The 27,231-nt window shown below is 39.4% G+C and overlaps 1 protein-coding gene across 1 annotated transcript; it reads right to left on the reverse strand.

Moving 5' to 3' along the window:
- Window positions 1-639: 639 nt before the first annotated feature.
- ppp4r2b (protein phosphatase 4, regulatory subunit 2b) lies at window positions 640-25,956 on the reverse strand. The gene is made up of 9 exons (XM_088005929.1): window positions 25,702-25,956; window positions 24,978-25,059; window positions 13,395-13,565; window positions 7,314-7,407; window positions 7,193-7,230; window positions 7,010-7,084; window positions 4,892-5,032; window positions 4,534-4,799; window positions 640-2,038 (listed from the first exon to the last, which is right to left on the reverse strand). The coding sequence occupies exons 1-9, from the start codon at window positions 25,733-25,735 to the stop codon at window positions 1,692-1,694; spliced, it is 1,248 nt and encodes a 415-aa protein (XP_087862055.1). The 5' UTR covers window positions 25,736-25,956; the 3' UTR covers window positions 640-1,691.
- Between the last annotated feature and the right edge of the window lie 1,275 nt (window positions 25,957-27,231).

A 27,231-nucleotide genomic window follows, 5' to 3' on the forward strand; every position in this document is an offset into this window, starting at 1 on the left:
TGTTTGCCTAGAACTTTTTCACTGTGGTGCAAACCATCCTGAAGGTCATTTATAACAAATGACCTTAAAATTAATAAAAGTAAACAATTTTGCAAAAATGCTTCTGTTCTTGCTTCCATAAAAAAAGAAAACATTTCACTAAAGTTAAAGGTTACTGGTTGCAATTTATGAGTATCAAAGTAAAAAAGCTGATTACAAATGTACAACACAGTGCGGTAGGTAGAACTGTTGTCTTGCAGCATGAAGGTCCTGGGTTCAATTCCCAACCCGGGGTCTTTCTGCATGGAGTTTGCATGAACTCCATGTGCGTGTGTGGGTTCTCTCTGGCTTCCTCCCACAGTCCTAAAACATGACTGTTAATTGGTCTGTATAAATTCTCCTTAGGTGTGAGAGTGTAAGCCTGGTTGTTTGTCCTGTCTATCTCTGCCACTGGTGACCTTGTCCAGGATGACCCCACCTCTCACCTGTTGACAGCTGGAGATAGGCACCAGAACCCCTCCTAAAGTCGAGTGCAAGAAAACGGATTGATGGAAATGCACCCCACTTTTCAGAGGTCTAAACATAGAATATTCTTTCTCCTTCACAACTGTGCTCTGCTGTAACAGTTCTGAGCCCTATAAATAAGCACGATCACCACACTTAAAAATGTTAACATTTATTGCTATTTCTGAATACCGCGCTGAAAGCAAAAGTATTCAGAGTATACACAGAAATTATACAATAATATATTGTTTCACAAAGGCAGTGAACACAAACTGTATTACAATCTACAAAAAAATCTACTTTACAGAAATTTAAAATTCTAAATATCAAAAAAGTACAGCTGCAGAAACAGGTGTAGAACTGTAACCAAAAACTGGATATCGGTCAGTCGGTGAAACAACGTGGTGACATCACGATACAAAGAAAGCGCTCCATCTTTGTACTTACAGCTGGATTTTTCGGGAACTACAACCGGCAGACAAAAAAACATCCCCAAAATGTACTCCAGAAGAAGTCACTGAACTGAAATCTAATAAATTATGGTTTTATGCATCCCAGAAAACATCAGTTTACAGAGGATGCTATTACAAAAGGGAACATGTCTGTATAGTTCAGTGGGACTGGTAGTGTATCACTGTGGAAAGACGCTTCAAATATGAGGATAGCAAGTGGTAAAAATAAAAGCTTCTCGTCTCACAGGAACTGAGAAATCAATTGGGAAAAAAAAACACAAAAAAAAACTGGCTGATGGAGCCTGGTGGATTAAAGATAAACCAACACTTAAGCTCATAGAAGTGGTTATACTTCTTATGAAAAGTCTACTAAATAATAGTCTGTAGAATGGCAAGTTACTTCCTGTTACAGGTTGGAGTAAGTGGTCCAAAACTCGAGCCATAAACCACAGCAGTCAAAATAAACTCACTGATCATAAAAATAATTAGAGGAAAAAAATTCCAAGGCTAATAAAATCAACCCTGTTGGATTTAAAAACAAAAACCTGTAAAATATTCCAATAGAAAGAAAAAATATTTTCTGGAGCCCAGAAAATACACTCCTCCAAAATAGTAGCCATTTTGGAGGAGTGTCCAGAGGCAGGGCGAGGTGTTCGTCTGGTGTTTGAGGTGCCTGTCGTCTTGGCGACAACTGATGGAAAGAACAAGCTGGTTTACAGTCACATGCGACTGCAGGGAGAAGGGGTAGCCTTCAGTCTAATCCTGCTCCATAGGCTCCTCGATGGTCTCAGTGTTTAAGGTGGCGCCCTCTGTAGGAGGTTCAGTTGTAATGAAGGAAGGAGCGACAGCGGTCTCCTCTCGCGTTGCCACTGCCCCCTCCTCTGTACAACTGCTGCTGCTGCTGCTGACCGGGTCACTGCTGCTCTCCTCTCCATCCCGGCTGCTCTCCTGGTTCTCCTGGACGCTAGTGGGGGCCTGCTGGTCTGTCTGGTCCATGTCGCTACTCTCCTCTTCTGAAGCGCATGGTACCTCCCTCTCAGTCGGATCACCCTCCTCCTGGTTGGATCCTTCGCAACTCTCAGACACTGTGCTGCTAGTTGGTTCTAAACAACAAGAAGGACAAAAAAGGGGGTACAACAGGTATTTATAATTGTATAAATACCTGTATAATTGTAAACATAATTGCTACATCTAAAAATACTTATCTGTTTTTATGAAGCAGTTGTCAACAGCTAGAGATACACCACAAACCTGGCTAGTCATCACCCAATTAAAAAAAATAATTTAGTGTGTGTGTGTATATATATAAAAAAAAAAAACTCCGTGGGTGGTCTCTTTCATCCTGTATCTGTCTCTAAGTTGCGCAGTTTCTCATGCTCCTTTTTCCTGATGTTGTGGTCACTTGGTATTGCTATGAACCGTCTTTTCCATGATGGAAATCAGCTCATTGGTTTCTGTTATGGTGTTGGTAGGGATTGTTCTCAATGCTGCATTCACATCTTCAATGAGACTATCTGATGGTACTTCACTCAGCCGTTGTAATTGGCGTCCCGAATTGCCTGGTGTTCATTCGGGCCATGATTCTGTCTCTCAGGTCAGTTGCTGTCTCGTTCAGCTTTGATAGTTCGTTCATTACTGGGGCTGCATACCCAGTCTCGGGGTGGGGAGTAGTTAACTCCCCCCTGACCTTACCTTTGGGCTCCTCCCTCCTGCCGTAGCATTTGTGTTGTACCTCGTCAATCTCAAGTTGTGATAGCAGTTGCCGTTTGCGGATGTTGGAACACTGAGCTACCAGTTGTTTGGCAGTCATTGTAGACTGTGGGTGTCGAAGTAACCATTCCACCCTCAGTCTTTGCATGTAACCCCTCTGACTAGGGTTACTTGAGTAGTAGCATTCCAACAGATCCATGTTTTCGTCTCTCGCCCATTTCCGTCTTGTTCCAGAAGCCCATTTTTCATCAAGGTGCTCTGGTTCTCCAGCACCTGACGCAGACCTTGTTTGGCCAGGCGACGTCTGAGCCGGCACGTCATGCTTATCAGTGTCTCTCATTGTATGAGGTAGGCTATATAGCTCCAAGGGTCTTGCCTAGGGACCCACACTGCATAGCTCAATTGCACTGTTGTAACTTGCCCCAACCTGGATTCGAACCCCGGTCTCCCAGGTGGTAGACTGGTGTCTTACCCACTGAGCTATACAGTCAGATATATATATATATATATATATATATACACACACATATATACATATATACTAGAGGTGTGCCGATCTATCGGCCACCGATCATAATCGGCCGATTTCCGTGAAAAAGTGATCGGTGATCCCCGATTACGGTCTCTTGTTGCCGATACCGATCACCTGCATCTCATTTCGCAGCCTGTCTGTACAGCTGGTCTCCTCTTTCCTTCACTCTGCGCAAACGCGCAGCAACAAATCCTAAGCGATGTGGAACTATGACCACTGAGTAAATGGAGAAGTTTGCATGTAGCGGTGGAAAATTGAAGCAGGTCAAAATGCATCAACACGACGAATCTAATATGGCATAAAAACAATGAAATACTTGATGGAGTTTGGCTACACCGAGGCTCACTGCAGTAAAAAAGACATATGGAGGATCAGATAGCAGGTAAAGCAGCGCACAGCTACAAACACTCACCCGGATTAGCATGACGGTCAGAAAGCTAAACAAATAACCTGGAAAATTATTTAAGTCTTCGAGCTGCGATGTAAGACGCTGGTTCTGCTCTCACTGTTGAGCCGCTGCTACGCTACAGGTAGTAATATTTGACAGACGGAGCTTCGCTTCTGCTCCACCTGGTAGTGACTCTCACACCGAACCTCTGCTTAAAGCTGCAGCATCTAACTTAAAAAAATAAATTTTACATACGTATTAAAACTTTCGCTGTCCTAACATGAGACAGATAATCTCTGAAAAAATAATCGATCTCCTCTGCCTCCTCCCTGATCTGCATAATTACTCCGCTCAGTCAGAAACAGCCAATCAGAGCTAGCAGTAATCAGCTAGCCGCCATGCTAACAGGAAGTTTTCATTCAGTAACTCTAGATTGTTTATTGTAATGGATCCTGTTTTTGCCTTTGAATGTTAAGTTTTATACTTGAATTTTTTGGCAATGTTGAGAGGTTTTATTTTGACTTTTTGCATTATTTAGCCTCTTCAGAGCCTTCACATGTTTTCAGTCTGTTAAAGGTAGTATTACTGATAGCAGTACAATCTGCACAATGCCTGTTTTGTTTTGTTTTCTTGAAAAAAGTTATTTTAAAAACAAGTTTTTGTCTAATGCAACCGGTAGTGCTTATGATTAAAAAAATAATAATTATGTGATCGATATCGGTGATTGGCCCTCATGGTGATCGGCACATCTCTAGTATATTATATATATATATATATATATATATATATATATATATATATATATATATATATATATATATATATATATATATATGTATTTGTTTTTGTTTTTTTTGAAGTAGAAAAACAATTTAAAACTGACAGCAAGCCAAAAACTCTGGGCAGCTTAGAGTAGAACCTTGATGGGGAGAACATTAAAAAAAGAAATAAATCCTATCAGAACCCACCTTGCTCCTCAGTGGCAGCTTCAGTGCTGAACGCCTTCTCCTCCTCCTCTTCCTCTTGTACCATGGCTTCAGCTTCTTTGGAGTGGTGGCTGCTGTCTGAGGACCTCAGCGTCTCCACTTCCTGCTCTTCTTCCTCCTCGTCTTTGCAGAACTTCAGTCTCTTTACCTCTTGGTGTTCAGCCTCCATGTCCTCTTCCTCCTCCTCTTCGTCCGAGTGTTTGTTCTTCACAGCGCTCCCCGGGGAGCCTTCTGAAGGCAAAACGTTGCTAACGAGAAATCGAGACAGATGACAGAAATAGATTCCAACTGCTGGTTGTGTTTAAGAGGGCAGATGGGTTTTCTATAGAACCTGTCCTACCTGGTGTCTTTGTTGTCATCTTGCTCCATGTTGAGGTCTTTGTTGTCTGTGCTGTCTGGCAGACCATTGGCTGCTAGTGAGTTGGCCAGAGACACCTTTGGTCTGTTCAACGGTCGAGGGGTTCCTGGACCATTTACTTTCCTGACAGACATGAAAAAAATAGCTACAGGGTATCTGCAGGTTTCAATAAGCCAAATTTAAGACCATAAGACTTTTTTTAATGCAATGTAACAAAATTTAAGATTGAAAAATCTATAAGTAGAGGTGATGGTTGAAGTGGTGAGAATGTTGCATCAACCATAGCAAAAACTGCACCCATGATACAGTCACAACTACCTGGCCAGGTAGCTAGCAAAGGTACCACCTTGAGTCACAGAATGAAATAAAAATATTTGTGTGCGACTCAAATTTTTGCCTGATAGAAGTCCAGTGAGAAAAAAACCCCTAGATTAAATGGTCCTGCCATAAGAAAATGCAAGACCTCTAATTATTCTCCACATCCAAATCGGAGAAAGGGTTTAGGAATCATAGCTCTGTAATGCATAGCCTCCTCTTTTTCAAGGGACCAAAAGTAATTGGACAATGGACTCTAAGGGCTGCAATTAACTCAGAAGGTGTCTCCCTCGTTAACCTGTAATCAATTAAGTAGTTAAAAGGTCTGGGGTTGATTCCAGGTGTGAGTTTTGCATTTGGAAGCTGTTGCTGTGACCAGACAACATGCGGTCGAAGGAACTCTCAATTGAGATGAAGCAGAACATCCTGAGGCTGAAAAAAAAGAAAAAATCCATCAGAGAGATAGCAGACATGCTTGGAGTAGCAAAATCAACAGTCGGGTACATTCTGAGAAAAAAGGAATTCACTGGTGAGCTTGGGAACTCAAAAAGGCCTGGGCGTCCACGGAAGACAACGGTGGTGGATGATCGCCGCATACTTTCTTTGGTGAAGAAGAACCCGTTCAACAACATCAACTGAAGTCCAGAACACACTCAGGGAAGTAGGTGTATCTGTCTCTAAGTTAACAGTAAAGAGAAGACTCCATGAAAGTAAATACAAAGGGTTCACATCTAGATGCAAACCATTCATCAATTCCAAAAATAGACAGGCCAGAGTTAAATTTGCCGAAAAACACCTCAAGAAGCCAGCCCAGTTCTGGAAAAGTATTCTATGGACAGATGAGACAAAGATCAACCTGTACCAGAATGATGGGAAGAAAAAAGTTTGGAGAAGAAAGGGAACGGCACATGATCCAAGGCACACCACATCCTCTGTAAAACATGATGGAGGCAACGTGATGGCATGGGCATGCATGGCTTTCAATGGCACTGGGTCACTTGTGTTTATTGATGACATAACAGCAGACAAGAGTAGCCGGATGAATTCTGAAGTGTACCGGGATATACTTTCAGCCCAGATTCAGCCAAATGCTGCAAAGTTGATCGGACGGCGCTTCACAGTACAGATGGACAATGACCCCAAGCATACAGCCAAAGCTACCCAGGAGTTCATGAGTGCAAAAAAGTGGAACATTCTGCAATGGCCAAGTCAATCACCAGATCTTAACCCAATTGAGCATGCATTTCACTTGCTCAAATCCAGACTTCAGACGGAAAGACCCACAAACAAGCAAGACCTGAAGGCTGCAGCTGTAAAGGCCTGGCAAAGCATTAAGGAGGAGGAAACCCAGCGTTTGGTGATGTCCATGGGTTCCAGACTTAAGGCAGTGATTGCCTCCAAAGGATTTGCAACAAAATATTGAAAAAAACTATTTTGTTTGGGTTATGTTTATTTGTCCAATTACTTTTGAGCTCCTAAAATGTGGAGTGTTTGTAAAGAAATGTGTACAATTCCTACATTTTCTATCAGATATTTTTGTTCAACCCTTTAAATTAAATGTTACAATCTGCACTTGAATTCTGTTGTAGAGGTTTCATTTCAAATCCAATGCGGTGGCATGCAGAGCCCAACTCGCGAAAATTGTGTTACTGTCCAAATATTTCTGGCCCCAACTGTATATTTTAAGGCCTTCAATTTAGACACAATTAAGACATTTTAAGAATGAGAACTCAAGAGTTACAAAAAAAAAAAAAAAAAAAAAGACAACCGATTTCAGTTTTCAACCTCTCTATAAAAGCAGATGTGTTTCCTGGAAGCATCACTCCATTCATTCGGTTAACAGTGCTGCATCCATTTTTCCTGAAAAAAATAAATAAATAAAAAAGATTAAAACAAGATTAAAAATGTGATCGTCTCATTGTTGCATCTAAAAATAGAATGATTCTTCAGCCTACACCATATACTTACTCTGAAGTGGGATGGACACAGCTTACCACCAACACATTCTAAAACAGAAGCAACAAAGCTCAACTTAGAACAAAACAACCGTTTGAAAAGTTTAGAGAGACAGACACCGATTAGGACCAACCTTCTCCACGCCTCGAAGGAACTTATCTGTTCCAGTGTAGTTCCTTTTGGGCTCTGTGAGCAGCTCGCACAATCGCTGGATTGTGAAGGGGATTCTAAGAAAAAAACAAACAAAAACCTTTTTTTTTTTTTTTAACAGTTTCTAACATAATATTTATGCTTTTGTCACCTTAAAAATCATAAACAATGCAGAAGTGTTGCCTTTTACGTAAGTTTTTTTTTTTTTTTTTCAATGTTTTACAAATAAAGTGAAATGCATCAGACTCATTTAGATTTAGGTTTAAACTCAACATGGGAAGGCCATTACAACCCATGAATAAAGTTTGATTTAAATGTTTCCATTTGCCCCTGTGTTAGTTTTTAAAAAAAGATTTATTAATCACATACTGGAATTAAATTGTGAAATATCTGAAGCAGGGTTTTCCTCAGTGTATAGCATGGTGGCACCCCCATGCTATGCTTGGCTACCCGACAGGCTAAGCGTTACATGTTTATGTTTTTAGGGAAAGGAAAAACATTTCGTAATTTTTTTTTTTTTTTTTTTTTTTAAATAAGCCACAGCAAGCGTCTCAGTTGCTCTGAGCATTTTACTGGTGGAGCATAATTATTCCCAAAAGAAAGGTTTATAGTTTATGGATTTTAATGGTATTTGTACCATTAAAATCCATAAACTATAAACCTTTCTAAACCGGGAGAACAACCAATCACACTGTTGGCGCTTCTACGCGTTGCCTCACGTGCTGCCACTGCTTGATCACTGAAGTTTACTCAGTGTGGATCGCGTGCCCCTCCTTTTACTCAAACTGGACAAAGGCTGACCTCTATGAATCAGTGATTCTTGAGAATAGGGACAAAACAGGTCCTATGGATAAAGCACAAAATTTGAATAAAATATACACAAAATATAATTTTTTCAAATATTTGACTCAACTAACCTGAGTCATGTGAGCACAACAATGTATATTTTCCTGGTATTTGCTGAATATTTTTTTATTTTAAACATTGTAGTCGGTGGATGATGCCTGTAAAAGCCCTTGTCCAGGAGCAGAAATCAATACATTATAATAGTTTAAAATAATTAAAGAAATACTAAAATTATATATTGTGACAATTAAGTATAAGTAGTCATATAAATAATTATAGAGGTATCAATAAATTGAATTAAAAATCATTTTTATATATTTTCCAACTCCGTTGAAATTTGTCCCTAGTTTTTGCCAACACCGTCAGAAATGAAAAGAATGTAAAAAAAATCAGGCATTATTGGGGGGCACCAGAACTTCTGAGGACCCCATGACGTTGTCTTTTCTCTTCCTTTGCTAGGAGGGCTAGTTAGCTCCGGTTAGCTTAAGTTATTCTTTAGTTTTTTCTTCTGTTTTATTCCTAAGTTGTTTGTCACAACCATGACGTTTCAACTCCATAACTGATAATTTACAAAACTTTGATAAAATTTTGTGAAATAAAAGCTTAATTTTGGTATAATGTAAAGATTTCATGGACCTGATGAGCTACAATATGGCCTCCTTCAGAATAACATCATATAAATTGAGGTAGTTTGGCTTTTTGTCAACTCCGTCAGATGTCAACTCCATCAGAGTTTTTCTGACTCTTTCAGTGAAATTGTTGTCAAATCTCACTTAAATTAGGGCCGAAACGATTCCTCGAATGATTCGAGTACCTCGATTACTAAAATTCCTCGAGGAAAATTTACCTGCCTCGAAGCTTCGTTAATTTATGTTTTATTAGTTAGCGCACCGTGTTCCGGCCGGGACTTCATTTGCGTTGCGCGGAGCTCTCACTTCCGCCTCTGAGTTGTTGACAAAAGCTAAGTCTCAGCGGCATAAAGTCCAATCTTCAAGATTGGCCTGTGGGGATTTTATTGATTGATGATAATGCCCGACTTTTTATCGTTTTTGGGGAACCAATAAGCATCCTTAAAATGACTGGGGGAATGCCTGGAGTACGGCAGCATTTCTCCTCCGGGGCTGCTGGTTGAAAGCGAACGGCGGGAAGAGCGCTGAGGTGAGCGGATAGACTGAACAGGGCGGGCGGCTGAGTAGCTGATGCTTACCGTGTAAATGTAGCTTTACCGACGAACCGCACAATAAATTTCATATCCCGGTCTGAAGAAACAGGTGGCGGAGCGCATCGTACATGGCTGGTAGATGAGTTTCTGAGTGTGACCAGTGAAGGTGTCGTAAATATCCCGTATTGCTTCCCCCGTGTTCGTCCCCCGGTCTAACGGTTCGTCAGTCCGCTGGTCTATTTCCTCCCCTCCACCCCATCTTACGTTCGTTCATTCGCCCTCTCCTCCCACTCCAGGCGGCATTTCCCGTATTTTCAAACCCAAAGCGTGACAGGTTAGGTGGCAAGGTGAGTTTAATTAATCTATTAAACTCACTGAAGATGAATACATAAACTAAAAGCTGGATTGTAGACATTTTTATAAGCACATTTGTGAGCCTGCCTCTTTGTTATTAAATTCAATATAATTTCAGATTTTTCTATAACTTTTCTTCTGGTTAACTTAGAAAGTGAGCTATTATTGTTACAGGTTAGTTTTCTAAACTACAAAAAAGCAACTGTTAGGGATGCTCAAATATGAAAAATTGGACTGATATTGATATCTGATAGTAACACCGGTATTATGCCAGATTTACCAATATTTCATTTTATATTTTTTTTTATCCGATTACTCGATTAATCGTAAGAATAATCGATAGATTACTAGATTACTAAAATATTCGTTTACAACAGCCCTAACTTAAATGTGCAGTTAATTCATTTTAATGTATTTTACATAAATTGCATTACTTCACATGTACCAAGTTTTTCATTTTATTCACTAGTTTGTCACCACCTTCAGTTCTGTCAACTCCGTCAGATGGACTTTTTGTTGTTTTTGGTTTTAAATAATATTTCTTTTGTTTCTTGAGAAACATTTGTCTGTAAAATGAGTAAAAATATCACTAATAGGGTCATTAAAAATGATTTTTTATTTATTTTTGTCAGATGGTGATGACAACTTTCTAGGTCAGGTCGATTAAAAATATAATTTTTTTTTAAAAATGTTGCAACTGGGAGCCTGCACCTTAGCATCTTTACATTTCCTAAACATTATTTGTCATATTTGCATACATAAGGTTGAGAAATAACAAAAAAAAATTATGGGAAAATTAAAACCCATTTTGTCCCTATTCTCAAGAATCACTACATCACCCCCCTGTAACTTATGTACAACTTATGTTTCCTTTCAGAGTTTTTGATCAATGTAGGAGTCAAGATTAAAACCCATCGCATTGGCTCTGGTTGCGCAGCTCTATGTGAAAGACAGGTATAACCCGTAGTCGCGCTTTCAGAGGTGTATGTTGAGGAGCAAGTGGTGAGAATGATTTATATCTGTGAACAAAGGATTATGAGCAGCATATGCGTTTACATCTCAACTCGCTATCCAACGCGTGGTTCTGTCTAGTTTGGGCAACCAAAACAGTTTCTGTGGCAATTATTAAAAACTCAAGACACGAAACAGAAGAGCCACTAACGCCACATTCAATATGGATTTAGTGAAATCTGGGAGGAGAGTGTAGTTTAATTAGCCAACCTAAAAAGCAATCAGTTATAACTGCAATTTACTGAGATGTAATTGTGAACAAGCAGAGCTCAAACTCAAATATTAAACTAGGGCTGTTGTAAACGAATATTTTAGTAATCGCGTAATCTATCGATTATTCTTACGATTAATCAAGTAATCGGATAAAAAAAATTATAAAATGAAATATTGGTAAATCTGGCATAATACCGGTGTTACTATCAGATATCAATATCAGTCCAATTTTTCATATTTGAGCATCCCTAACAGTTGCTTTTTTGTAGTTTAGAAAACTAACCTGTAACAATAATAGCTCACTTTCTAAGTTAACCAGAAGAAAAGTTATAGAAAAATCTGAAATTATATTGAATTTAATAAAGAGGCAGGCTCACAAATATGCTTATAAAAATGTCTACAATCCAGCTTTTAGTTTATGTATTCATCTTCAGTGAGTTTAATAGATTAATTAAACTCACCTTGCCACCTAACCTGTCATGCTTTGGGTTTGAAAATTCGGGAAATGCCGCCTGGAGTGGGAGGAGAGGGCGAATGAACGAACGTAAGATGGGGTGGAGGGGAGGAAATAGACCAGCGGACTGACGAACCGTTAGACCGGGGGACGAACACGGGGGAAGCAATACGGGATATTTACGACACCTTCACTGGTCACACTCAGAAACTCATCTACCAGCCATGTACGATGCGCTCCGCCACCTGTTTCTTCAGACCGGGATATGAAATTTATTGTGCGGTTCGTCGGTAAAGCTACATTTACACGGTAAGCATCAGCTACTCAGCCGCCCGCCCTGTTCAGTCTATCCGCTCACCTCAGCGCTCTTCCCGCCGTTCGCTTTCAACCAGCAGCCCCGGAGGAGAAATGCTGCCGTACTCCAGGCATTCCCCCAGTCATTTTAAGGATGCTTATTGGTTCCCCAAAAACGATAAAAAGTCGGGCATTATCATCAATCAATAAAATCCCCACAGGCCAATCTTGAAGATTGGACTTTATGCCGCTGAGACTTAGCTTTTGTCAACAACTCAGAGGCGGAAGTGAGAGCTCCGCGCAACGCAAATGAAGTCCCGGCCGGAACACGGTGCGCTAACTAATAAAACATAAATTAACGAAGCTTCGAGGCAGGTAAATTTTCCTCGAGGAATTTTAGTAATCGAGGTACTCGAATCATTCGAGGAATCGTTTCAGCCCTATATTAAACACACAGCATCAGATTGTAGTTGTAACAAAACACTATGTAGCTCTTTGAACTTTTACAAAGTAAACTTGCCAGCTCCTTAAAATCTTAAATTTAAATGTTAAACAATTCCAAATCTTTTAATTTATGCTGAAACCATAAAATCAAATTTAGCAGGATGTTGTAAAAGAACATTTTAGTAATCGAGTACTCTATGGATTATTTTTACGATTAATTGGATCTCTCTCTCTCTCCCCATAGCACAAAAGCTGTCATACTCCAAATGTCAAGCCACACGATTTAACGTGAAACGACGGAAAATTCAATGTCATGCTGCTACCACTATGCCTGTGAGCAACAACTCCTAGGCAGAAGTAACCGTGCTGCCCGCCACAAATAATGACCCGGGCAGAACACGGTGCGTTAAATAATAAAACATAATTTAACGAAGCTTTGAGGCAGATAAATTTTCCTTAAGGAATTTTAATAATCGAGGTACTTGAATCATTCGAGGAATCGTTACAGCGCTAATTAATATTCTCAAACAAATGTTACATTTATACATCTATGGTCTGTGTTAAAATGTTAGCATTTATAGGGCCCCTGAAGGTCTAGGGGGCCTTAAGAAGCTGCTGACATAATTTGGATTAAACAGAAGTGCATTTTACTGGTGACGTCTTTCTGGAGCATAAAACGGATCTTCTCTCTTAGCACTTGTTTTGTTTCGTTGAATTCTTTCTAACAATTTAGAATTGTGGTAGGGTAGTCGTGGTTGAAGCATGGTCTTCTCCCATGCCTTTCTTAGTATTTCCTCTGAGAAAGGAACTGGGCCACAATCTATCAGGGTTTTGCTGCTCCTATTGGTTTTGAAGCTAGAGTTCTGTGAGCTCTATGTTGAGTTCATAAGAGTAAGGGATGTCCAGTTTCTATCGGAGGAGCTTTTCAACAGGAGAGGTTTTAAAACCTTTAAGGAAGAGCGCTTATGGTATGCTGCCGTCTAGGTCAAACTGCCCCCAAAGTTGGCTTTTCAGTAAAAGTCTGAATGATAATAAGTGTAGCTATGTCCAAAGGTTGGTTGTAAAAAGATGAACAAATTGTGTTGTACTTGTCATTTTTCATTGCAAGAAAACTGTAAAAATTTATAATAATGAAAATTTCAAGAAACAAATTTGTATCATTCTTGAGCTGCAGTTGTGGGCTACAAGACATCACTCCAAAGGCCACAAATGGCACATGGGCTGCACTTTGGACACACCTCTTTTAATATAAGTTACCGGATGTAACGTTTTTTGGAGGTACCTACCCATTGTATCCCTTCACTATCTTCAAGATTCTCTCCTTCATGTCCTCAAACGAAACCGATTCCACGTTTGAGTTTGCCGAAGCTCTTTGCTCAGGTGCTGAGGCTCTGAAGTCATCCATTACTTTTTCCAATTTAAACAAGAAGTAGCTCTTGAATTGTGACCATGGAACACTGGAGGAATTAAAAAAAAAATCATGAGGTGAAATACAAAAACCAAAACAGAGGTTCTGAAATGCAGCATTTGTTCAGAGGTTTTTAATCAGAAAAAGTAGCTTTAACATGAATTCACGTTAACTATATAGCCAGAAACCGTAGAAATGTATCTGCAGTAACAGCTAGAGTTGCCCAATATCAGGGAATGGGCCAGTGCATTGTAAGCCTGTCGAATCACAAAGCTTTACTTGTGCCCCTAACCAGGCTAAGAATTGACTTTTTTATTCAAGTCTTTTTAAAATGTTTGCATTTTTAAGATTTTATAGTTGGTTTTCAGACAAAGAGTGATCAATCCTAGTGAGTTTAGTGCAGCTTGGATGGAATCTGTGGAATTTAGCGGCGGATATATGGCAACGGCTTCACAGGTGATTTTGCCACATCGCCACACCCACCTTTTTTCCACTTTTCTTCATTTTTCTTCCAAATTACTCCAATGTCTTTCAATGGGAAATTTGAATTAGTTTACATGGATTAACTTTTGTTTCCATCGTAGGTGAAACATAGGATTTGCTCCCAGGTGCTGTCTTACTGTAAACGGAGAACTTCCACAAGGCTGAGGCATAAGCTCACCCGGCCTCAGAGGGAAGAACTTAACACTGCTGTGATAAACCCTCGTGTTTCCAGAAAGCAGGCGAGTCATGAGTGACTATGATCATTATAGACTGTCAGCCGCTTATCCTTGTGGAAGATGAGCAGTTCCGAGAGCTGCTCCAACTTGAGCCCTCGTATGTTCTACCAAGTAGAAGGGTACGTGAAAAACTGATGAATGGGCGTTATACATGTTGAAGTATATTATTCTTCTCCATTTGTGTTATTAATTTTAGGCTATAAAGACGATGATTAGCCAAAGGTATGAGGAGAAAAAGGAGCAAGTGAAAAAAGAGCTGCAGAGTGCAGTTGCAATTAGCCTAACAGCTGACATGTGGACATCCATCAACATGGAGACTTACCTGGCTATGACCTGTCACTATGTCAACAGTGAGAACCATACATTTTGTAAATAAATGTTGGGAGTGGAACACTGCTGAAAATCTGGCCCAAGGAATAAAAAATAATGGAGGAGTCAGCCATATCAGAGAAAGTGACATGTCTGGTCACAGATGTGACTGTAAACATGATTGCATATGTCAGAAAGCTCCTAATCAGACACACGATTTGCATAGCGTATTCTCTAAATTTACGTTATCATGTGATTTGGTCAAATCATGTGACCAAATTGAAACACTCACTGATAGAAATAAAACAAGGCAGATTGTTGCATACTTTAGAACAAGTACTACAGCCAAAGAGAAGCTGGCACAAGTCCAGCTACAGAAGAAATTAATGAATGAGGTGTCAACGAGATGTCACGCATTTAATGCTGGAACACATGGCGGAAACAGAAGGAGCCAGTGTTGGTGTCCCTGGCCTCTTTAAAAAGTGACACACCTCAGCTAACTACAGATGATTACAAAATCATAGAGGACACATTCCGTGTGCTTGCTCTATTTAACCAAACTGTTGGGGGCTGGGGCGAGTGTAAAGTGTAATTCCAATGCTTAAAATGGTGCATCACAATGCATTAAATGTAACCACGAAAACCGCAATTAATCTTATGGAAAACCTTAAAAGAAAACCGCTAGAAACACTGCGCAACCTGGAGTCATTAAGTGGAATGACTATACCAACATTACTGGACTGTCGGTACAAGACGATGGGATTCTTAAGTGCTTCAAAAGACAATAATGCATTAGAGTGTGCGGCAGAAATGAGAAACACTGGACTGACAAATGGAAGATGCCCAAACTGGACCTTCAACTCAACCATCTGCTCCCAGTTCAGGTTTGTCACTATGTCAACATAGTGACATGGTGACAATGTTAAATGTGTATTTTAATGTTCTTGCAAGTCACACCATATAATTACAATGAATTAGTAACAGATGCATTTTTTTTTCTCAGATGATAACCTGTGGCAGCAGCTGGACATGGAAGTTGAAGAGACCAAGGTTAATTCAAATGTCAACACCGATGCCATTATCAAGGTTCAAAGATGCATCTCTGAGGTGAGATCACAAGATCCACTACTGGGAAACGCAATGACTACATTACCCTACCTTATACAAACTTGCAATTAAATTTCTATGTTCACCGTCATCATTAGTGCCCTTTGAAAGGGTGTTCTCAAAAGCAGGAGAAATGGTTTGTTTTTTGGCACTGTTCTGTTTTGAAGTTATAAATGCTGTTTTCAGTGTATACAAGAAAAAAGGGGAAAGCCTGCCCTCATGTGTTATTTTCAGGAATTGCAACCCTAGCAATCTTTTGTTGCTTTTGAAATAAACTCCATCGAACAGTGAACCTTGCGCTCTAAGACACAGTCCGCATTCACTTCGTGAGGCCCGGTCAAGTGATTCTGCAAACATCTTTTCTTTATGGTCGCATTGCCAGTATGTATTGTGAAAATATTTATGTAGGATTGTTTCTGTGCTATATGTAGCTTCTTAATATGCTATTTTGACTGCGAATACGTTTTTATTTACTTATTTTTACCGTTGTGTAATTAACCGCAAGTTGGGAAGTTACCGTATCGGTTGCCTAGATACACTTATAGATGTTCGGCAGAAACTCGGGGTAAAGTGTAATTTATGCGGCGCATACTGATACATTTATTTTGTCTTTTGTCTTGTTTTCAGTTTCATCCTTTTGAATGTCAATAAATCTGCTGACAACATCTTCAGTCTTCAGAGTTTTGATACGTTATCTAGCCTTTGCACCAGTAACGGCACAGGCGCAATTGCCTCGACCCAAAGTTGCTACAGCAGCTGACGTTTTTAAATACAAACATGAATGGACCCTGTTCAGTCTGTTTCCAGTCTTTTTGCAATTTGCCTACAGAACAGATGTCACCATCAAGTGATACAGCAACACAGTTTCAACACAGCATCGACACAGTTTGGGAAATGTGCCATACACAGGGCTTAAAGTAAAAAAAAAGATCCTGAGCCTGAAACTTATAGTTAATAGAAATTAACTATAGCGTCAAAGTGTCTTTGAATAGTGCAAACAATTGCTTCTAACAATACAATTAACAAGCTAAACACTCAAACTTAAATAAGACTTCAGTTCATTTCAACTCAAAACAAAATGTAAAATGTCTGTGCCCTAAAGGTTTGCCCTACAGGCAAAAATCCCTCAACATTAAATAAGAGTCCTTTCAGTCAATGTTTTTGCAAGTAATTTAGAACATGCAAAATTACCAACGAAATCAGTTTCTCAACCTTTTTCGGGCCAGCGCCCCTCAGCCTTTATCCAGGTCCCTCCCGCCCCCCACCAAAGAATTTGTAGGCTACTTTGCTCTGACTATTATTTTATTATTAATATTACTATCACTATTGTAGATGTTTTGATTTTTATGCTTGTTTCTGTATTTATCATCAAGATAATTTCCCAGAGAACAAAAAAGCCATGGGAATAGAAATTATTTTCACAGGTGTTTATGAAAAATTTAATGAACAATCAACTTAAAATTTGTAGGCCAACAGCAGCCAATCAGAGTGGAAAAAATATTCTTGTTCTTTGTCATTTTCTAGTTGTTAAATTTTCCACAAAATGATCAGATAAAAGATGTTCAACATGCCAGTTTAAACTTTGAACTATTTACAAACTGACTGAGCTCTGCAACATTAAAACATGGATAGAACTGTAACTACATTCATCATAACTCTTCTTCTCTTCAGTGTTTGTCAGTTTCTGGTGGTGCAGCTCTGTGCTGCCTTCAGGAGAATGGGACATCAGAGTATCATCCATAAAATTTCACCCACATGGCATTTACTGTGCAAACCAGAGCTTTCAGTGGAAAAACTAAAGTTCCTTTTAATGCCATACAAATATGAGACAGAAACATGGATTATATCTTTATATAGACCTGTCTATTGATTTATAGATTAATAGTTTTACTGGACAGAAATTACAAAGAACAAATCTGGTTCTTAATCAAATCCTAATGAGTCAAATTGAAAGTGTCATGGAGTCATCAGCCTCATGACATTAACACTGACATGAAAAATACTACTGAAGAAATAAATATATTAAATCTTATTAAAAACATAAATAAGTGATAAGTTATTTACTGTTATGGTCTCTAAGATATATTTATTCTCAGTATTAGATATGGTCTCATATCTAATACTGCATTTTCTTCTTCATTTCTATTTAGTTTCCTTTGATTATTATCCTCTCTTGGTTTATTGCTATGTCCACTTTAGTTTCTTTCCTGTTGCTAGATTTATTTGATCATTTATTGACGCCCGCCATCCGTAATCTTCACTCATCACCTGCTGCACCGCCTAATCATCATGTTTCACATCATGTGTTGATTTTTCACTGTTCAGCGTCGGATTCTCTGTTTTTATGCCATAATTCACATCTAGTTCGTTGCTCCGTTTTATGTCCCACTTCTCCTGTGTCAGAGTTTTGCGCGATGTGTGCGTCGTTTTTTTTTAGTTTTTTTTTTACCCCCTAAGGTGCAGGGCATATCCATGGGGAAAAGGCAGACTGACATAAACCTTTTAAAACAACGGAAACAATTTCGGTATTCTGATTATTGAAATTTAAAAGTGTTGTGGCAGTACAGTTGTTCTATCACACCCTTTTCATACCGGACCACTTACAGCACAGGTGTTAACACTATAAAATGAACGCTCTCTATCGTGGTATCACCCATGGAGGGATTTCTTTATTTAAATGGGTTCATTTTTCAGAGGGATACAAAGTCAGGGTATCGTGATTTTAGTAATTACAAGTTTATAAGAGCGATTTTCTGTTGTCCTTCCATGGAAGAGGGCAGCATCCAGATGGAAATAAAACACTTTTTAATTCAAGTTGCTGCTTTGACATGATCACAGAACCGCCTAAACATATGTACAAAAATCCTCAATAAAACATAAAATATTAGAAAATCAGACACCAGACAAAGTGAATCACAGCAACGTCATCAGCCGGTGTAACTCTGACCTGATGCAGTGAAGCTACCAGTAGCAATAGCGGAGCTGCGCCAAGAAGCTACAAACACTAAATAGAAGAAGATCTGCCATCGATACAGTTGCAGCCAAGAATGATTTAATGCCTGGCTGCAACAGTTAGTTTTAGGAAGTTGCTCAAAGTCTAAACTGGTATTGTTGTGATTGTAAGGTGTAAAGTTTACCTTCGACCAAACGCCCCCAAAGAAATCCCAGCGCCCCCCTTTTGTAAAAATTTCCGCCAGCTTCCCGTCTTGTCCCCTTTCCTCTAGCCATGCCCAGCACCACCTGTTTTTAATTCCTTTCTCAAGTAAACGTGTTTCTTTACCGGGTGAGACAAACTCCATCTTCTTTCATATCGCATTTGATTTAACCGAACACATGCACTTCTTTTCTACAAAACGTTTTACATTGGTCAAGAACACAGGAGCTAGAATTCTGATTGGCAGACATCTTTGTCTGTTATCTACAGTTTAGTTGAGGCAGGCCGTTTGGTCCAATGCTCGCTTTGCTTGGAAGTCTGGCCCCCAGACGGAGCTCTTTACCTTAAGTTTCAAACGTCTGACTAAATAAATCCTCCTTATTTTAATTGTAAGTAGTTCTTTAAATGTCCTGTGAGATGATATACTTACCCATGTATCGATAACAACTGGAACTTTCAATATCCAGCAAGTTATTTTCGCAATTTACCGTCTATTAAACGAGTGCCCCCCCCGGATTAATTACACTATCTGCAGCTGCAGCTATGAAGTTGCCGTATTAACCTGATATTTGCTGGAAAGTGCAACGTCTTCCCTTTCAGAAACCGCTGGAATTTTTCAGATGGCGCTACGTGTGGCGGAATTACGGTACTGCAAATTTAGATGTGTCGCCACCGACACGTTCAGGTCTAGCCTGGAGACTACAGTTTGGTTGAGGCGGACCGTTTGGTCAAAAGTCGGAAATCCGGCCCCCGGCTGGAGCTCTTCAAGCCCTGCATACACCCAATGAGACCTCATCTGCCCATCACTACTGCCAACACCTCAGACAGCTGATGTGCACAGTCCCTCAGTAACCACCCTGGGATGTTGTCAGGGCCTGCAGCCTTATGGGGATTGGTTTCCCAAAGGGACTTCCTCACATCTGATGTGGTCACACAGAGGGGTCTGTCACCAGGTGGTGGCAAGAGTCTGGTGCTGAGGGGGTGTCAGAATCCTCAAAGCAGGCAAGAACTTATTGAGTGCATCTGGCAATTAGGAGTTCCTTGGGCATTCTGCATCCCCGATATTGTAGTCTCTGATGCACTTGATGCCCTTCCACATGCGCCGGGGGTCGTTGGTAGTGAAGTAACCTTGAATTTTCTGGGCGTTTGTGTTTTGGCTCTCACAATGCCAACAGTCAGTCCCTTCCTCACCTCTCAAGAGTGCTGATGCCTCACCAGTCCTGAATGCAGCATCCCTAGATTTTCAGCAGAGATCTCACCTCAGCCTTCAGTCAGGGTTTCTGGTTCAATTAACAGGTTACTCTCGGTGTTGGTGATATTATCATCACACTTGGAGATGAAGCCAAGAACAGAAGGATCTCCTCCGGATCTACCTCTCCCTCATAAGTAGCTGCCTCTCTGAAGACCTGCCAGTCTGTGAATTACAAGGCCGAAAACAGTCTTGGAGCACACAGGCTGCATCCCTGGGTCACACAGTGACTAATGCGTATCATCAGCGGATGATATGCTGATGCCAGCAGAATACAGATGTGGTCAGAGAGGCCAAGATGTTGACAAAGAAAAGCCCTGTATGCAGTGTGAATGTTAGTGTACAGACAGAGTGTTGTCTCCTCATGTAGAAAAGGTGAGACGCTGGTAAAAACTGGGCAGTGTGTCCATCAGTTTTACGTGATTAAAGTCCCCTGCAGACAAGTAAAACACCTCCGGGTGTGTCATCTGCAGTGAGCTAACGTGTCATACAGTTATTGTATTGTATTTAATACAATAATAGATTATTAAATTGGAAAAGAAATTAGATTTTAATCAAAAATAAATTTAACTGGAAATGTATTAGAAAAAATTAATAGATTAAATTTTTTTTTTATTTTTGCTTGTTTTTTTACCTCATCTTCTCTCCAACTTTGAGCCTCCCTAGAGAGTCCAACTGTGAAAACACTGAATTAGAGTACAACTAACTCACGTTTGACTAAAAAATTTTTTCCATCTCAACATCCGATTCAGACACGGCCCAAAATACTATTAGAATGTCACTTAAAATATAACATCCTACCAAATATTGAATCCAAGCAGTTATTAGTGTTTGCAATTTTGTAAACACTGACATAACGATGCCTGTGATTTGATATATTGTGTAGCTCTAGATCTAAGGTGAAACAGAGGTGTGCACAGTCTAGATCAAAAGCTGTGGGGTTTCCCCAAATTGTTGTGTCGTTAACTGCTAGTTGCTATGAATGAATGAAGTAAGTCCAACATTCAGTATTTTGGACATGTAAGCAACAAATGTGAGCAGAAAAAAGGTAATAGAAATCAAACATAAAATAAAACCTCCATAGAGAAGTCAACCTTTATAAATTCCAACTCCCATTTCACTCATTCAGAGTACACATTGTGCATTTCAGTTTAAATACTTGACATTAAAAAAAAAAAATTATATAAAAATTCCATTCTCACCCTCCGTGGGTAGTCTCTCTTTCATCCTCTGACCTCAGGTCCTCTACCAGAGGCCTGGGAGCTTGAGGGTTCCTCCAGTATCTTTGCTGTGCCTAGAACTGCACCTTTCTGGACTGAGATGTCTGATGTTGTTCCTGGGATCTGTTTGAGCCACTGCTCCAGTTTGGGGGTGACTGCCCTGAGGGCCCCGATGACCACAGGCACCACTGTGGTCTTCACCTTCCAGGCCTTCTCCAGTTCCTCTCTGAGGCCCTGGTATTTCTCCAGTTTCTCCTGCTCCTTTTTCCTGATGTTGTGGTCACTTGGTATTGCTACATCCACCACAACGGCTTTCCTCTGTTGTTCATCCTCCACCACAATGTCCGGTTGGTTCTCCATTACCATCTTGTCTGTCTGGATCTGGATGTCCCACAGGATCTTAGCTCGGTCATTCTCCACCACCTTTGGGGGTGTTCCCCACTTTGATCTTGGGGCTTCCAGTCCATATTCTGCACAGATGTTTCTGTACACTATGCCCGCCACTTGGTTATGTCGTTCCATGTACGCTTTCCCTGCCAGGATCTTGTACCCTGCTGTTATGTGCTGGACTGTCTGAGGGGCCTTCTTGCACAATCTACACCTTGGGTCTTGTCTGGTGTGGTAGATCTGAGCCTCTATTGCTCTGGTGTTTAGGGCCTGTTCCTGTGCAGCCAGGATGAGGGCCTCTGTGCTGTCCTTGAGTCCAGCTTTCTCCAGCCATTGGTAGGATTTCCTGATATCAGCCACTTGAGTTATTTGTTGGTGGTACATCCCATGTAGGGGCTTGTCCTCCCATGCTGGTTGCTCCAGCACCTCAACTTCTGTTCCCCATTGTCTGAGACATTCGCTGAGCACATCGTCCGTTGAGGCTTTGTCCTTGATGCATTTATGGATCTTGGATGTTTCATCCTGGACAGTGGCTCTCACACTCACTAGTCCTCTAGTCCTTACGGCTTGTGTACAGTCTCAGGGTACAGTCTCTGAACTTTTTTGTCCATCACACATAAAGCAGATGAATGGATCTAACATGAGTAGTAGCATTCCAACAGATTCAAACAGTTTTCACCTCTCGCCCATTTCCGTCTTGTTCCAGTAGCCCATTTGTCGTCAAGGTGCTCTGGTTCCCCAGCACCTGACGCAGACCTTGTTTGGCCGGGTGATGTCTGAGCCGGCATGTTATGCATATCAATGTATGAGGTAGGCAGTAGCTCAAAGGGTCTTGCCTAAGGACCCAGACTGGATAGCGCAATTTGTTTTTTGTGTCCCGGCCTGGATTCGAACCCGGGTCTCCCAGGTGAAAGACTGATGGCTTACCTATATATATATATATATATATATATATATATATATATATATATATATATATATATATATATATATATATATATATATATATATAAATAAATAAAGCAGATGAACGGATCTAACTTTTTCTCCGGAGTGACAAAAACCACTGACAGCTAAATATATATATATATAGATAGATAGAGAGAGAGCGAGAGAGAGGTCACGCTAGACTTTTTTGTTCTCCGTCATTTTGACCGAAAGGATTAAAAAAAAATAAAAAATCGGTCATGTTCTATTTTTACCAATCAAATTATAATCACATTAACATTGGCTATTTAGCTGCATTTTTATACGGTTTAGTTAATATTCACCTAGTTGAACATTGAACTTTTGCATCGTCATTTATTTCCTCAAGATAAACTGCCGGCTCCTCAAATGGATTAACACAAAGTTGCATTCTCTTTAGTTTTCTCTGGTCTGTAATGGAGACTTGAATTTAACGCGCCATTTCAAACAAAGGTTTTGAATGGGCTTCCTAACCAGAAGCTCCAAAGAGTTGTTTAACAAACAATATGAGGTGTTCAATTTATTTTTAACATTGTATTTTCATACATTTTATGCTAGGGGTGCCCAAGTCTAGTTTTCCAGAGCTACCATCTGCAACTTTAGATGCGTTCCTTCTCTAACACACCTGGATCATTTACTCATTATAAGGCTCTACAGAACTGAGTTGCTGCTAATGAGGGAAGTCAACCTTTTGCCTGGGGTGTGTTTTAGCAGGGATGCATCTAAAAGTTGCAGTCTGAAGGACTGCAGCTGGGCACTCCTGATTTGTACCGTCAATGTGGCCCTTTGAGGGTGGCCAATATGCTGAAGTGGCCCTCGGTGAAATTGAGTTTGACACCCCTGGCTTATAGTATCAATTAAGCCGCATGAACTGATCAGTAGATTATTGTGAGGGAACGCAAAAGTTTTGCGAGGGAACGCAAAACCTTTTGCGAGGGAACGCAAAAGTATTGCGAGGGAACGCAAAACCTTTTGCGAGGGAACGCAAAAGTATTGCGAGGGAACGCAAAAGAAAAAAAATTCCCCATGTCCCCTGGGGGGCTCCGTAGATGTCAGCCAATGGGTGACAAGTCATCTTTTCTGTTCACGAAACAAAAAGACTAATAAACCGGCGACCCCACCAGAACCGCGCACAGTGTAAAAAGCTCAGCCAGAATCCAAACGGCTGCTCTTAGAACTACAGGTGGATCAAACTCCGCTCATTCATTTTTAGCTTACAGAGAAAGCGCCAAGCCTCCAAATTAAAAAAAAAAAACGCAAACTGACCAATAAGATTTAGGCTTTGGCGTGCTCACCCCCACAGACTGACACTGATGTGCGCTACATACAAGATGTTTTGAAACAGATCTTTTTTTTCTCTACAATTTTCTTAATAGTAAAGAGGGTTAGATAATAAAAAGTACAAGAAATATTATTTTTATTTTTTTATTTAAAAGGAAAATCTCAATATAGGCACAGTGCATACAGCCGTTCAGCTGCAAGTGCTACTGCAACAATCCTCAGTCACACTTGTAGGCAATTTAGAATCACACAGAAGAGCTCCAAAACTAAATCAAACTTAAAACTCTCTGAACTAAAAACATCTGATCACATAATAACAATTAACCATATCTGCCATGGTAAATCATTACCGATACCTATTGTGAGGAGTCCCTAACATTAATATGATCAGGCAGCATGTAATCATATATGTATTAATGTCATAAAGGCTGAGCCAATATAATTTATGTCTGTATCAAACAAGTAGCCCTTCGTGTTACTCTGTACCAGTGAAGTAGCTCCCAGTCTCAAAAAGGTTGGTGACCCCTCGTCTATAACATAATCAAAGCATAGCATTATGTACGCTATCCATATACTACATTAATCTTTAACCAGAACAACCAAAAACTACATAGTTTTGGGACTATTTATAATCCCTTATAAATCTGACACATTCGATCATGATTTTAGCAGTTAGACATAGCTTGGCTAAAATATGCAAGATGATGATGTCTCGCAGTTTTTTTTACAGCACAGAAAGTCACTGGTCCTTTCATACTTGATGAAAAATAATCTTACTTCTCAGTTTGAACAGAACGTCATTCAATAGGAATCACAATTCTTTTATTTTTTTCTGCCTAGCATACATTTATGCGAATGCTTAAGAGTTGTGAAATATCCAAACAATCCCGCTCCCCACACAAACAACCGAGACAAAAGAAAAAAGTCTGTCTTGAAACTAACATTCTTTTAACTTTTAACAATGTACATTTTACAGCTGAAAAGCTGTGAAATGTACATTGTTCAGCAACTTTTCTATGCATACATGCATGGTTGAATAGTAAAAATGGGGCCTGTGGGTTTCACTTACATGGTCTGTCCAGTCTTTGCAACATGGCATAGAAATTGTTCCAAAAGGGGGGTAAGCTCCTTCTTCGCTTTCTTATCAAAATCTGTAATGAGGTCAAAAAAGAGGAGACAGAGGAGACATACTTAAACTGTTGACACTGTTGCCTAGAAGAAGGGGTTTTCATTTATCCTGGCATAATGCTCAATTGTGGTAACTCTGTGACGTAAAACTGGATGTTTAACTTCCTTCAGTTATCTACATCAACCAAATATGCCATCAGTTAGCAGGTGGTCGGTTACACCTGTTTCAGTCAAGCCGTCGGAACATTTGATTCCCCTACTTTATTTACATAATCAATCTAGTTAAGAGCGCTTTCTAGCTAAAACTGGCACAAGTTAGCTTGGAATGCTAAGTTAGCCCGAACAAGGCGACCGCTAAACGGTTCTATACAAAACCCGAAGGCAGTGGCCTAAAAGTCCATCTAAGCCAACGACTTAAAATAGGGAAAACAGTATTATAGTTTAAATGTACTGGTTAATCATTTTAACAAGTTGGCTTATTGTAGCGAACACCGTGAACACACGGCTAACAGTTCTGTAAAAGTACCTATGTTAGCATCAGCTAAAGCTAAACTGGTAGCTAGCTAGCGACACGCTTTTCCTTTAGAAAAACAGCCATTTCGAAACACCTGTTTTACCCATATTGTCCTTAATCAAAACGAAGAAAGCGAAATTTGATTTTTGACCTCTGAGCGCCTCTTCAAGCGAGTCAATTTCCATCACGTCGTTGCCCTCTTGTCAGGCTTGTGGATGAAAAAGGCAGAGTGGTGGCTAGCCGCTGCTGCTAAGCTACAAGCTCACAGGCAGACAGGAGAGAGCATTTTAATATGGCGCCGTGAGGTCACCGGCTGTTTAGCAGCAGACACACAACCAGCTGTGAGTGGACCACCCTCTATCCCCACAGCATTTAAAATATCACTGGGAGGAAGTTTTACAAATATATAAAAGAAAAACCTTGTAGAAGAACAAAACACCAATTTGTATCCCCATATTGTCCAGATATTAGATAGTATTGTTTGTTACTTATGCTGTCTGTCCTACACGACACAACTCTAGAAGGCACAATTTCTTATAAAAAAAACACATCCTATTTTCTGTCTTATTATCCAAGTAATTCAAGATTCTAAGTATGTCAGTAGATAAAAGAGCAATACTACACAGTTTGTATCCTTTTTACATTATGTAATTCTATAAAGTTCTGGTAAAAAGATTATACTTCATCTGAACTCCTTTTCCATGGTGGAGTGTTTGTTCAATATAGCAGCTAAAATCTTTTTAATATTTACTTACAAATACATGGTCAAATCTATACAGACCCGTTCAATAAACTAGAATATTACTGAAAACCACATTTATTTCAGGAACTTTATCACTAAAGTGAAACCCATTATATAGGTTAATCACACAGAAGAATGTTTGAAAGCCTTTATTTCTGTTATTTATTATTTTTTTCACGTGCAAGTAATGAGATTAAGACATTTAAAATTATAATATTAAATCACACCAATAAAAAAGTATTTTTAAAAACAGAAATGCGGGCTTCATGAAAATCTGACAAACGGGCCTCATTTGAATGCATATACTAATTTATTCCATAGTTTTGAGGGGAAAATAGAATGTGATAAATAAGAAAATAAGGAAATACTATATGAATAAGAGAAATTGGAAAATGGAAAATTAAAAATTTTTCAAACAAATGTTAAATGAAAAATAGATAAAAGAAAAATGGGTAAATAAAAAAGAGATACATGAAAAATTGATTAATGAAACTGGAAAATAGAAAATTGGGTAAATGAAAAGGGAAATTGAAAAGTGGTTAAATAAAAAAAATAGATTAATGAAAAATGGGTAAATAGATAAAGGGATAAATGAAAAATAGATAAAAGAAAAAATTGATAAAAGAAAAGGCGAAATTGAAAAATTGATAATATGAAAAATAAATAAATAAAAATTGGGTTAATGAAAAAGGGAAATTGAAAAGTGTTTAAATGAAAAATAGAATAATGAAAAATGGGTAAATGGATAAAGAAATCAATCAAAAACGTAAATGAAAATGGGAAATGGAAAAATTGATAATATGAAAAATAAATAAAAATTGGGTTAATGAAAAAGGGAAATTGAAAAGTGTTTAAATGAAAAATAGAATAATGAAAAATGGGTAAATGGATAAAGAAATCAATCAAAAACATAAATGAAAATGGGAAATGGAAAAATTG

Source organism: Poecilia mexicana, unplaced genomic scaffold (assembly GCF_051168715.1).
Source record: "Poecilia mexicana isolate PSO_F unplaced genomic scaffold, ASM5116871v1 scaffold_5, whole genome shotgun sequence".
Lineage (NCBI taxonomy): Eukaryota > Metazoa > Chordata > Actinopteri > Cyprinodontiformes > Poeciliidae > Poecilia > Poecilia mexicana.

Coding starts and splice junctions, on each gene's coding strand:
- ppp4r2b (XM_088005929.1), bottom strand. CDS start 25,735: ATGGAAATTGACTCGCTTGAAGAGGCGCTCAGAG. Junction 4,800..4,891: donor GATGACAACAAAGACACCAG/GTAGGACAGGTT, acceptor ATTTCTCGTTAG/CAACGTTTTGCCTTCAGAAG. Junction 2,039..4,533: donor AGCTGCCACTGAGGAGCAAG/GTGGGTTCTGAT, acceptor CTTGTTGTTTAG/AACCAACTAGCAGCACAGTG.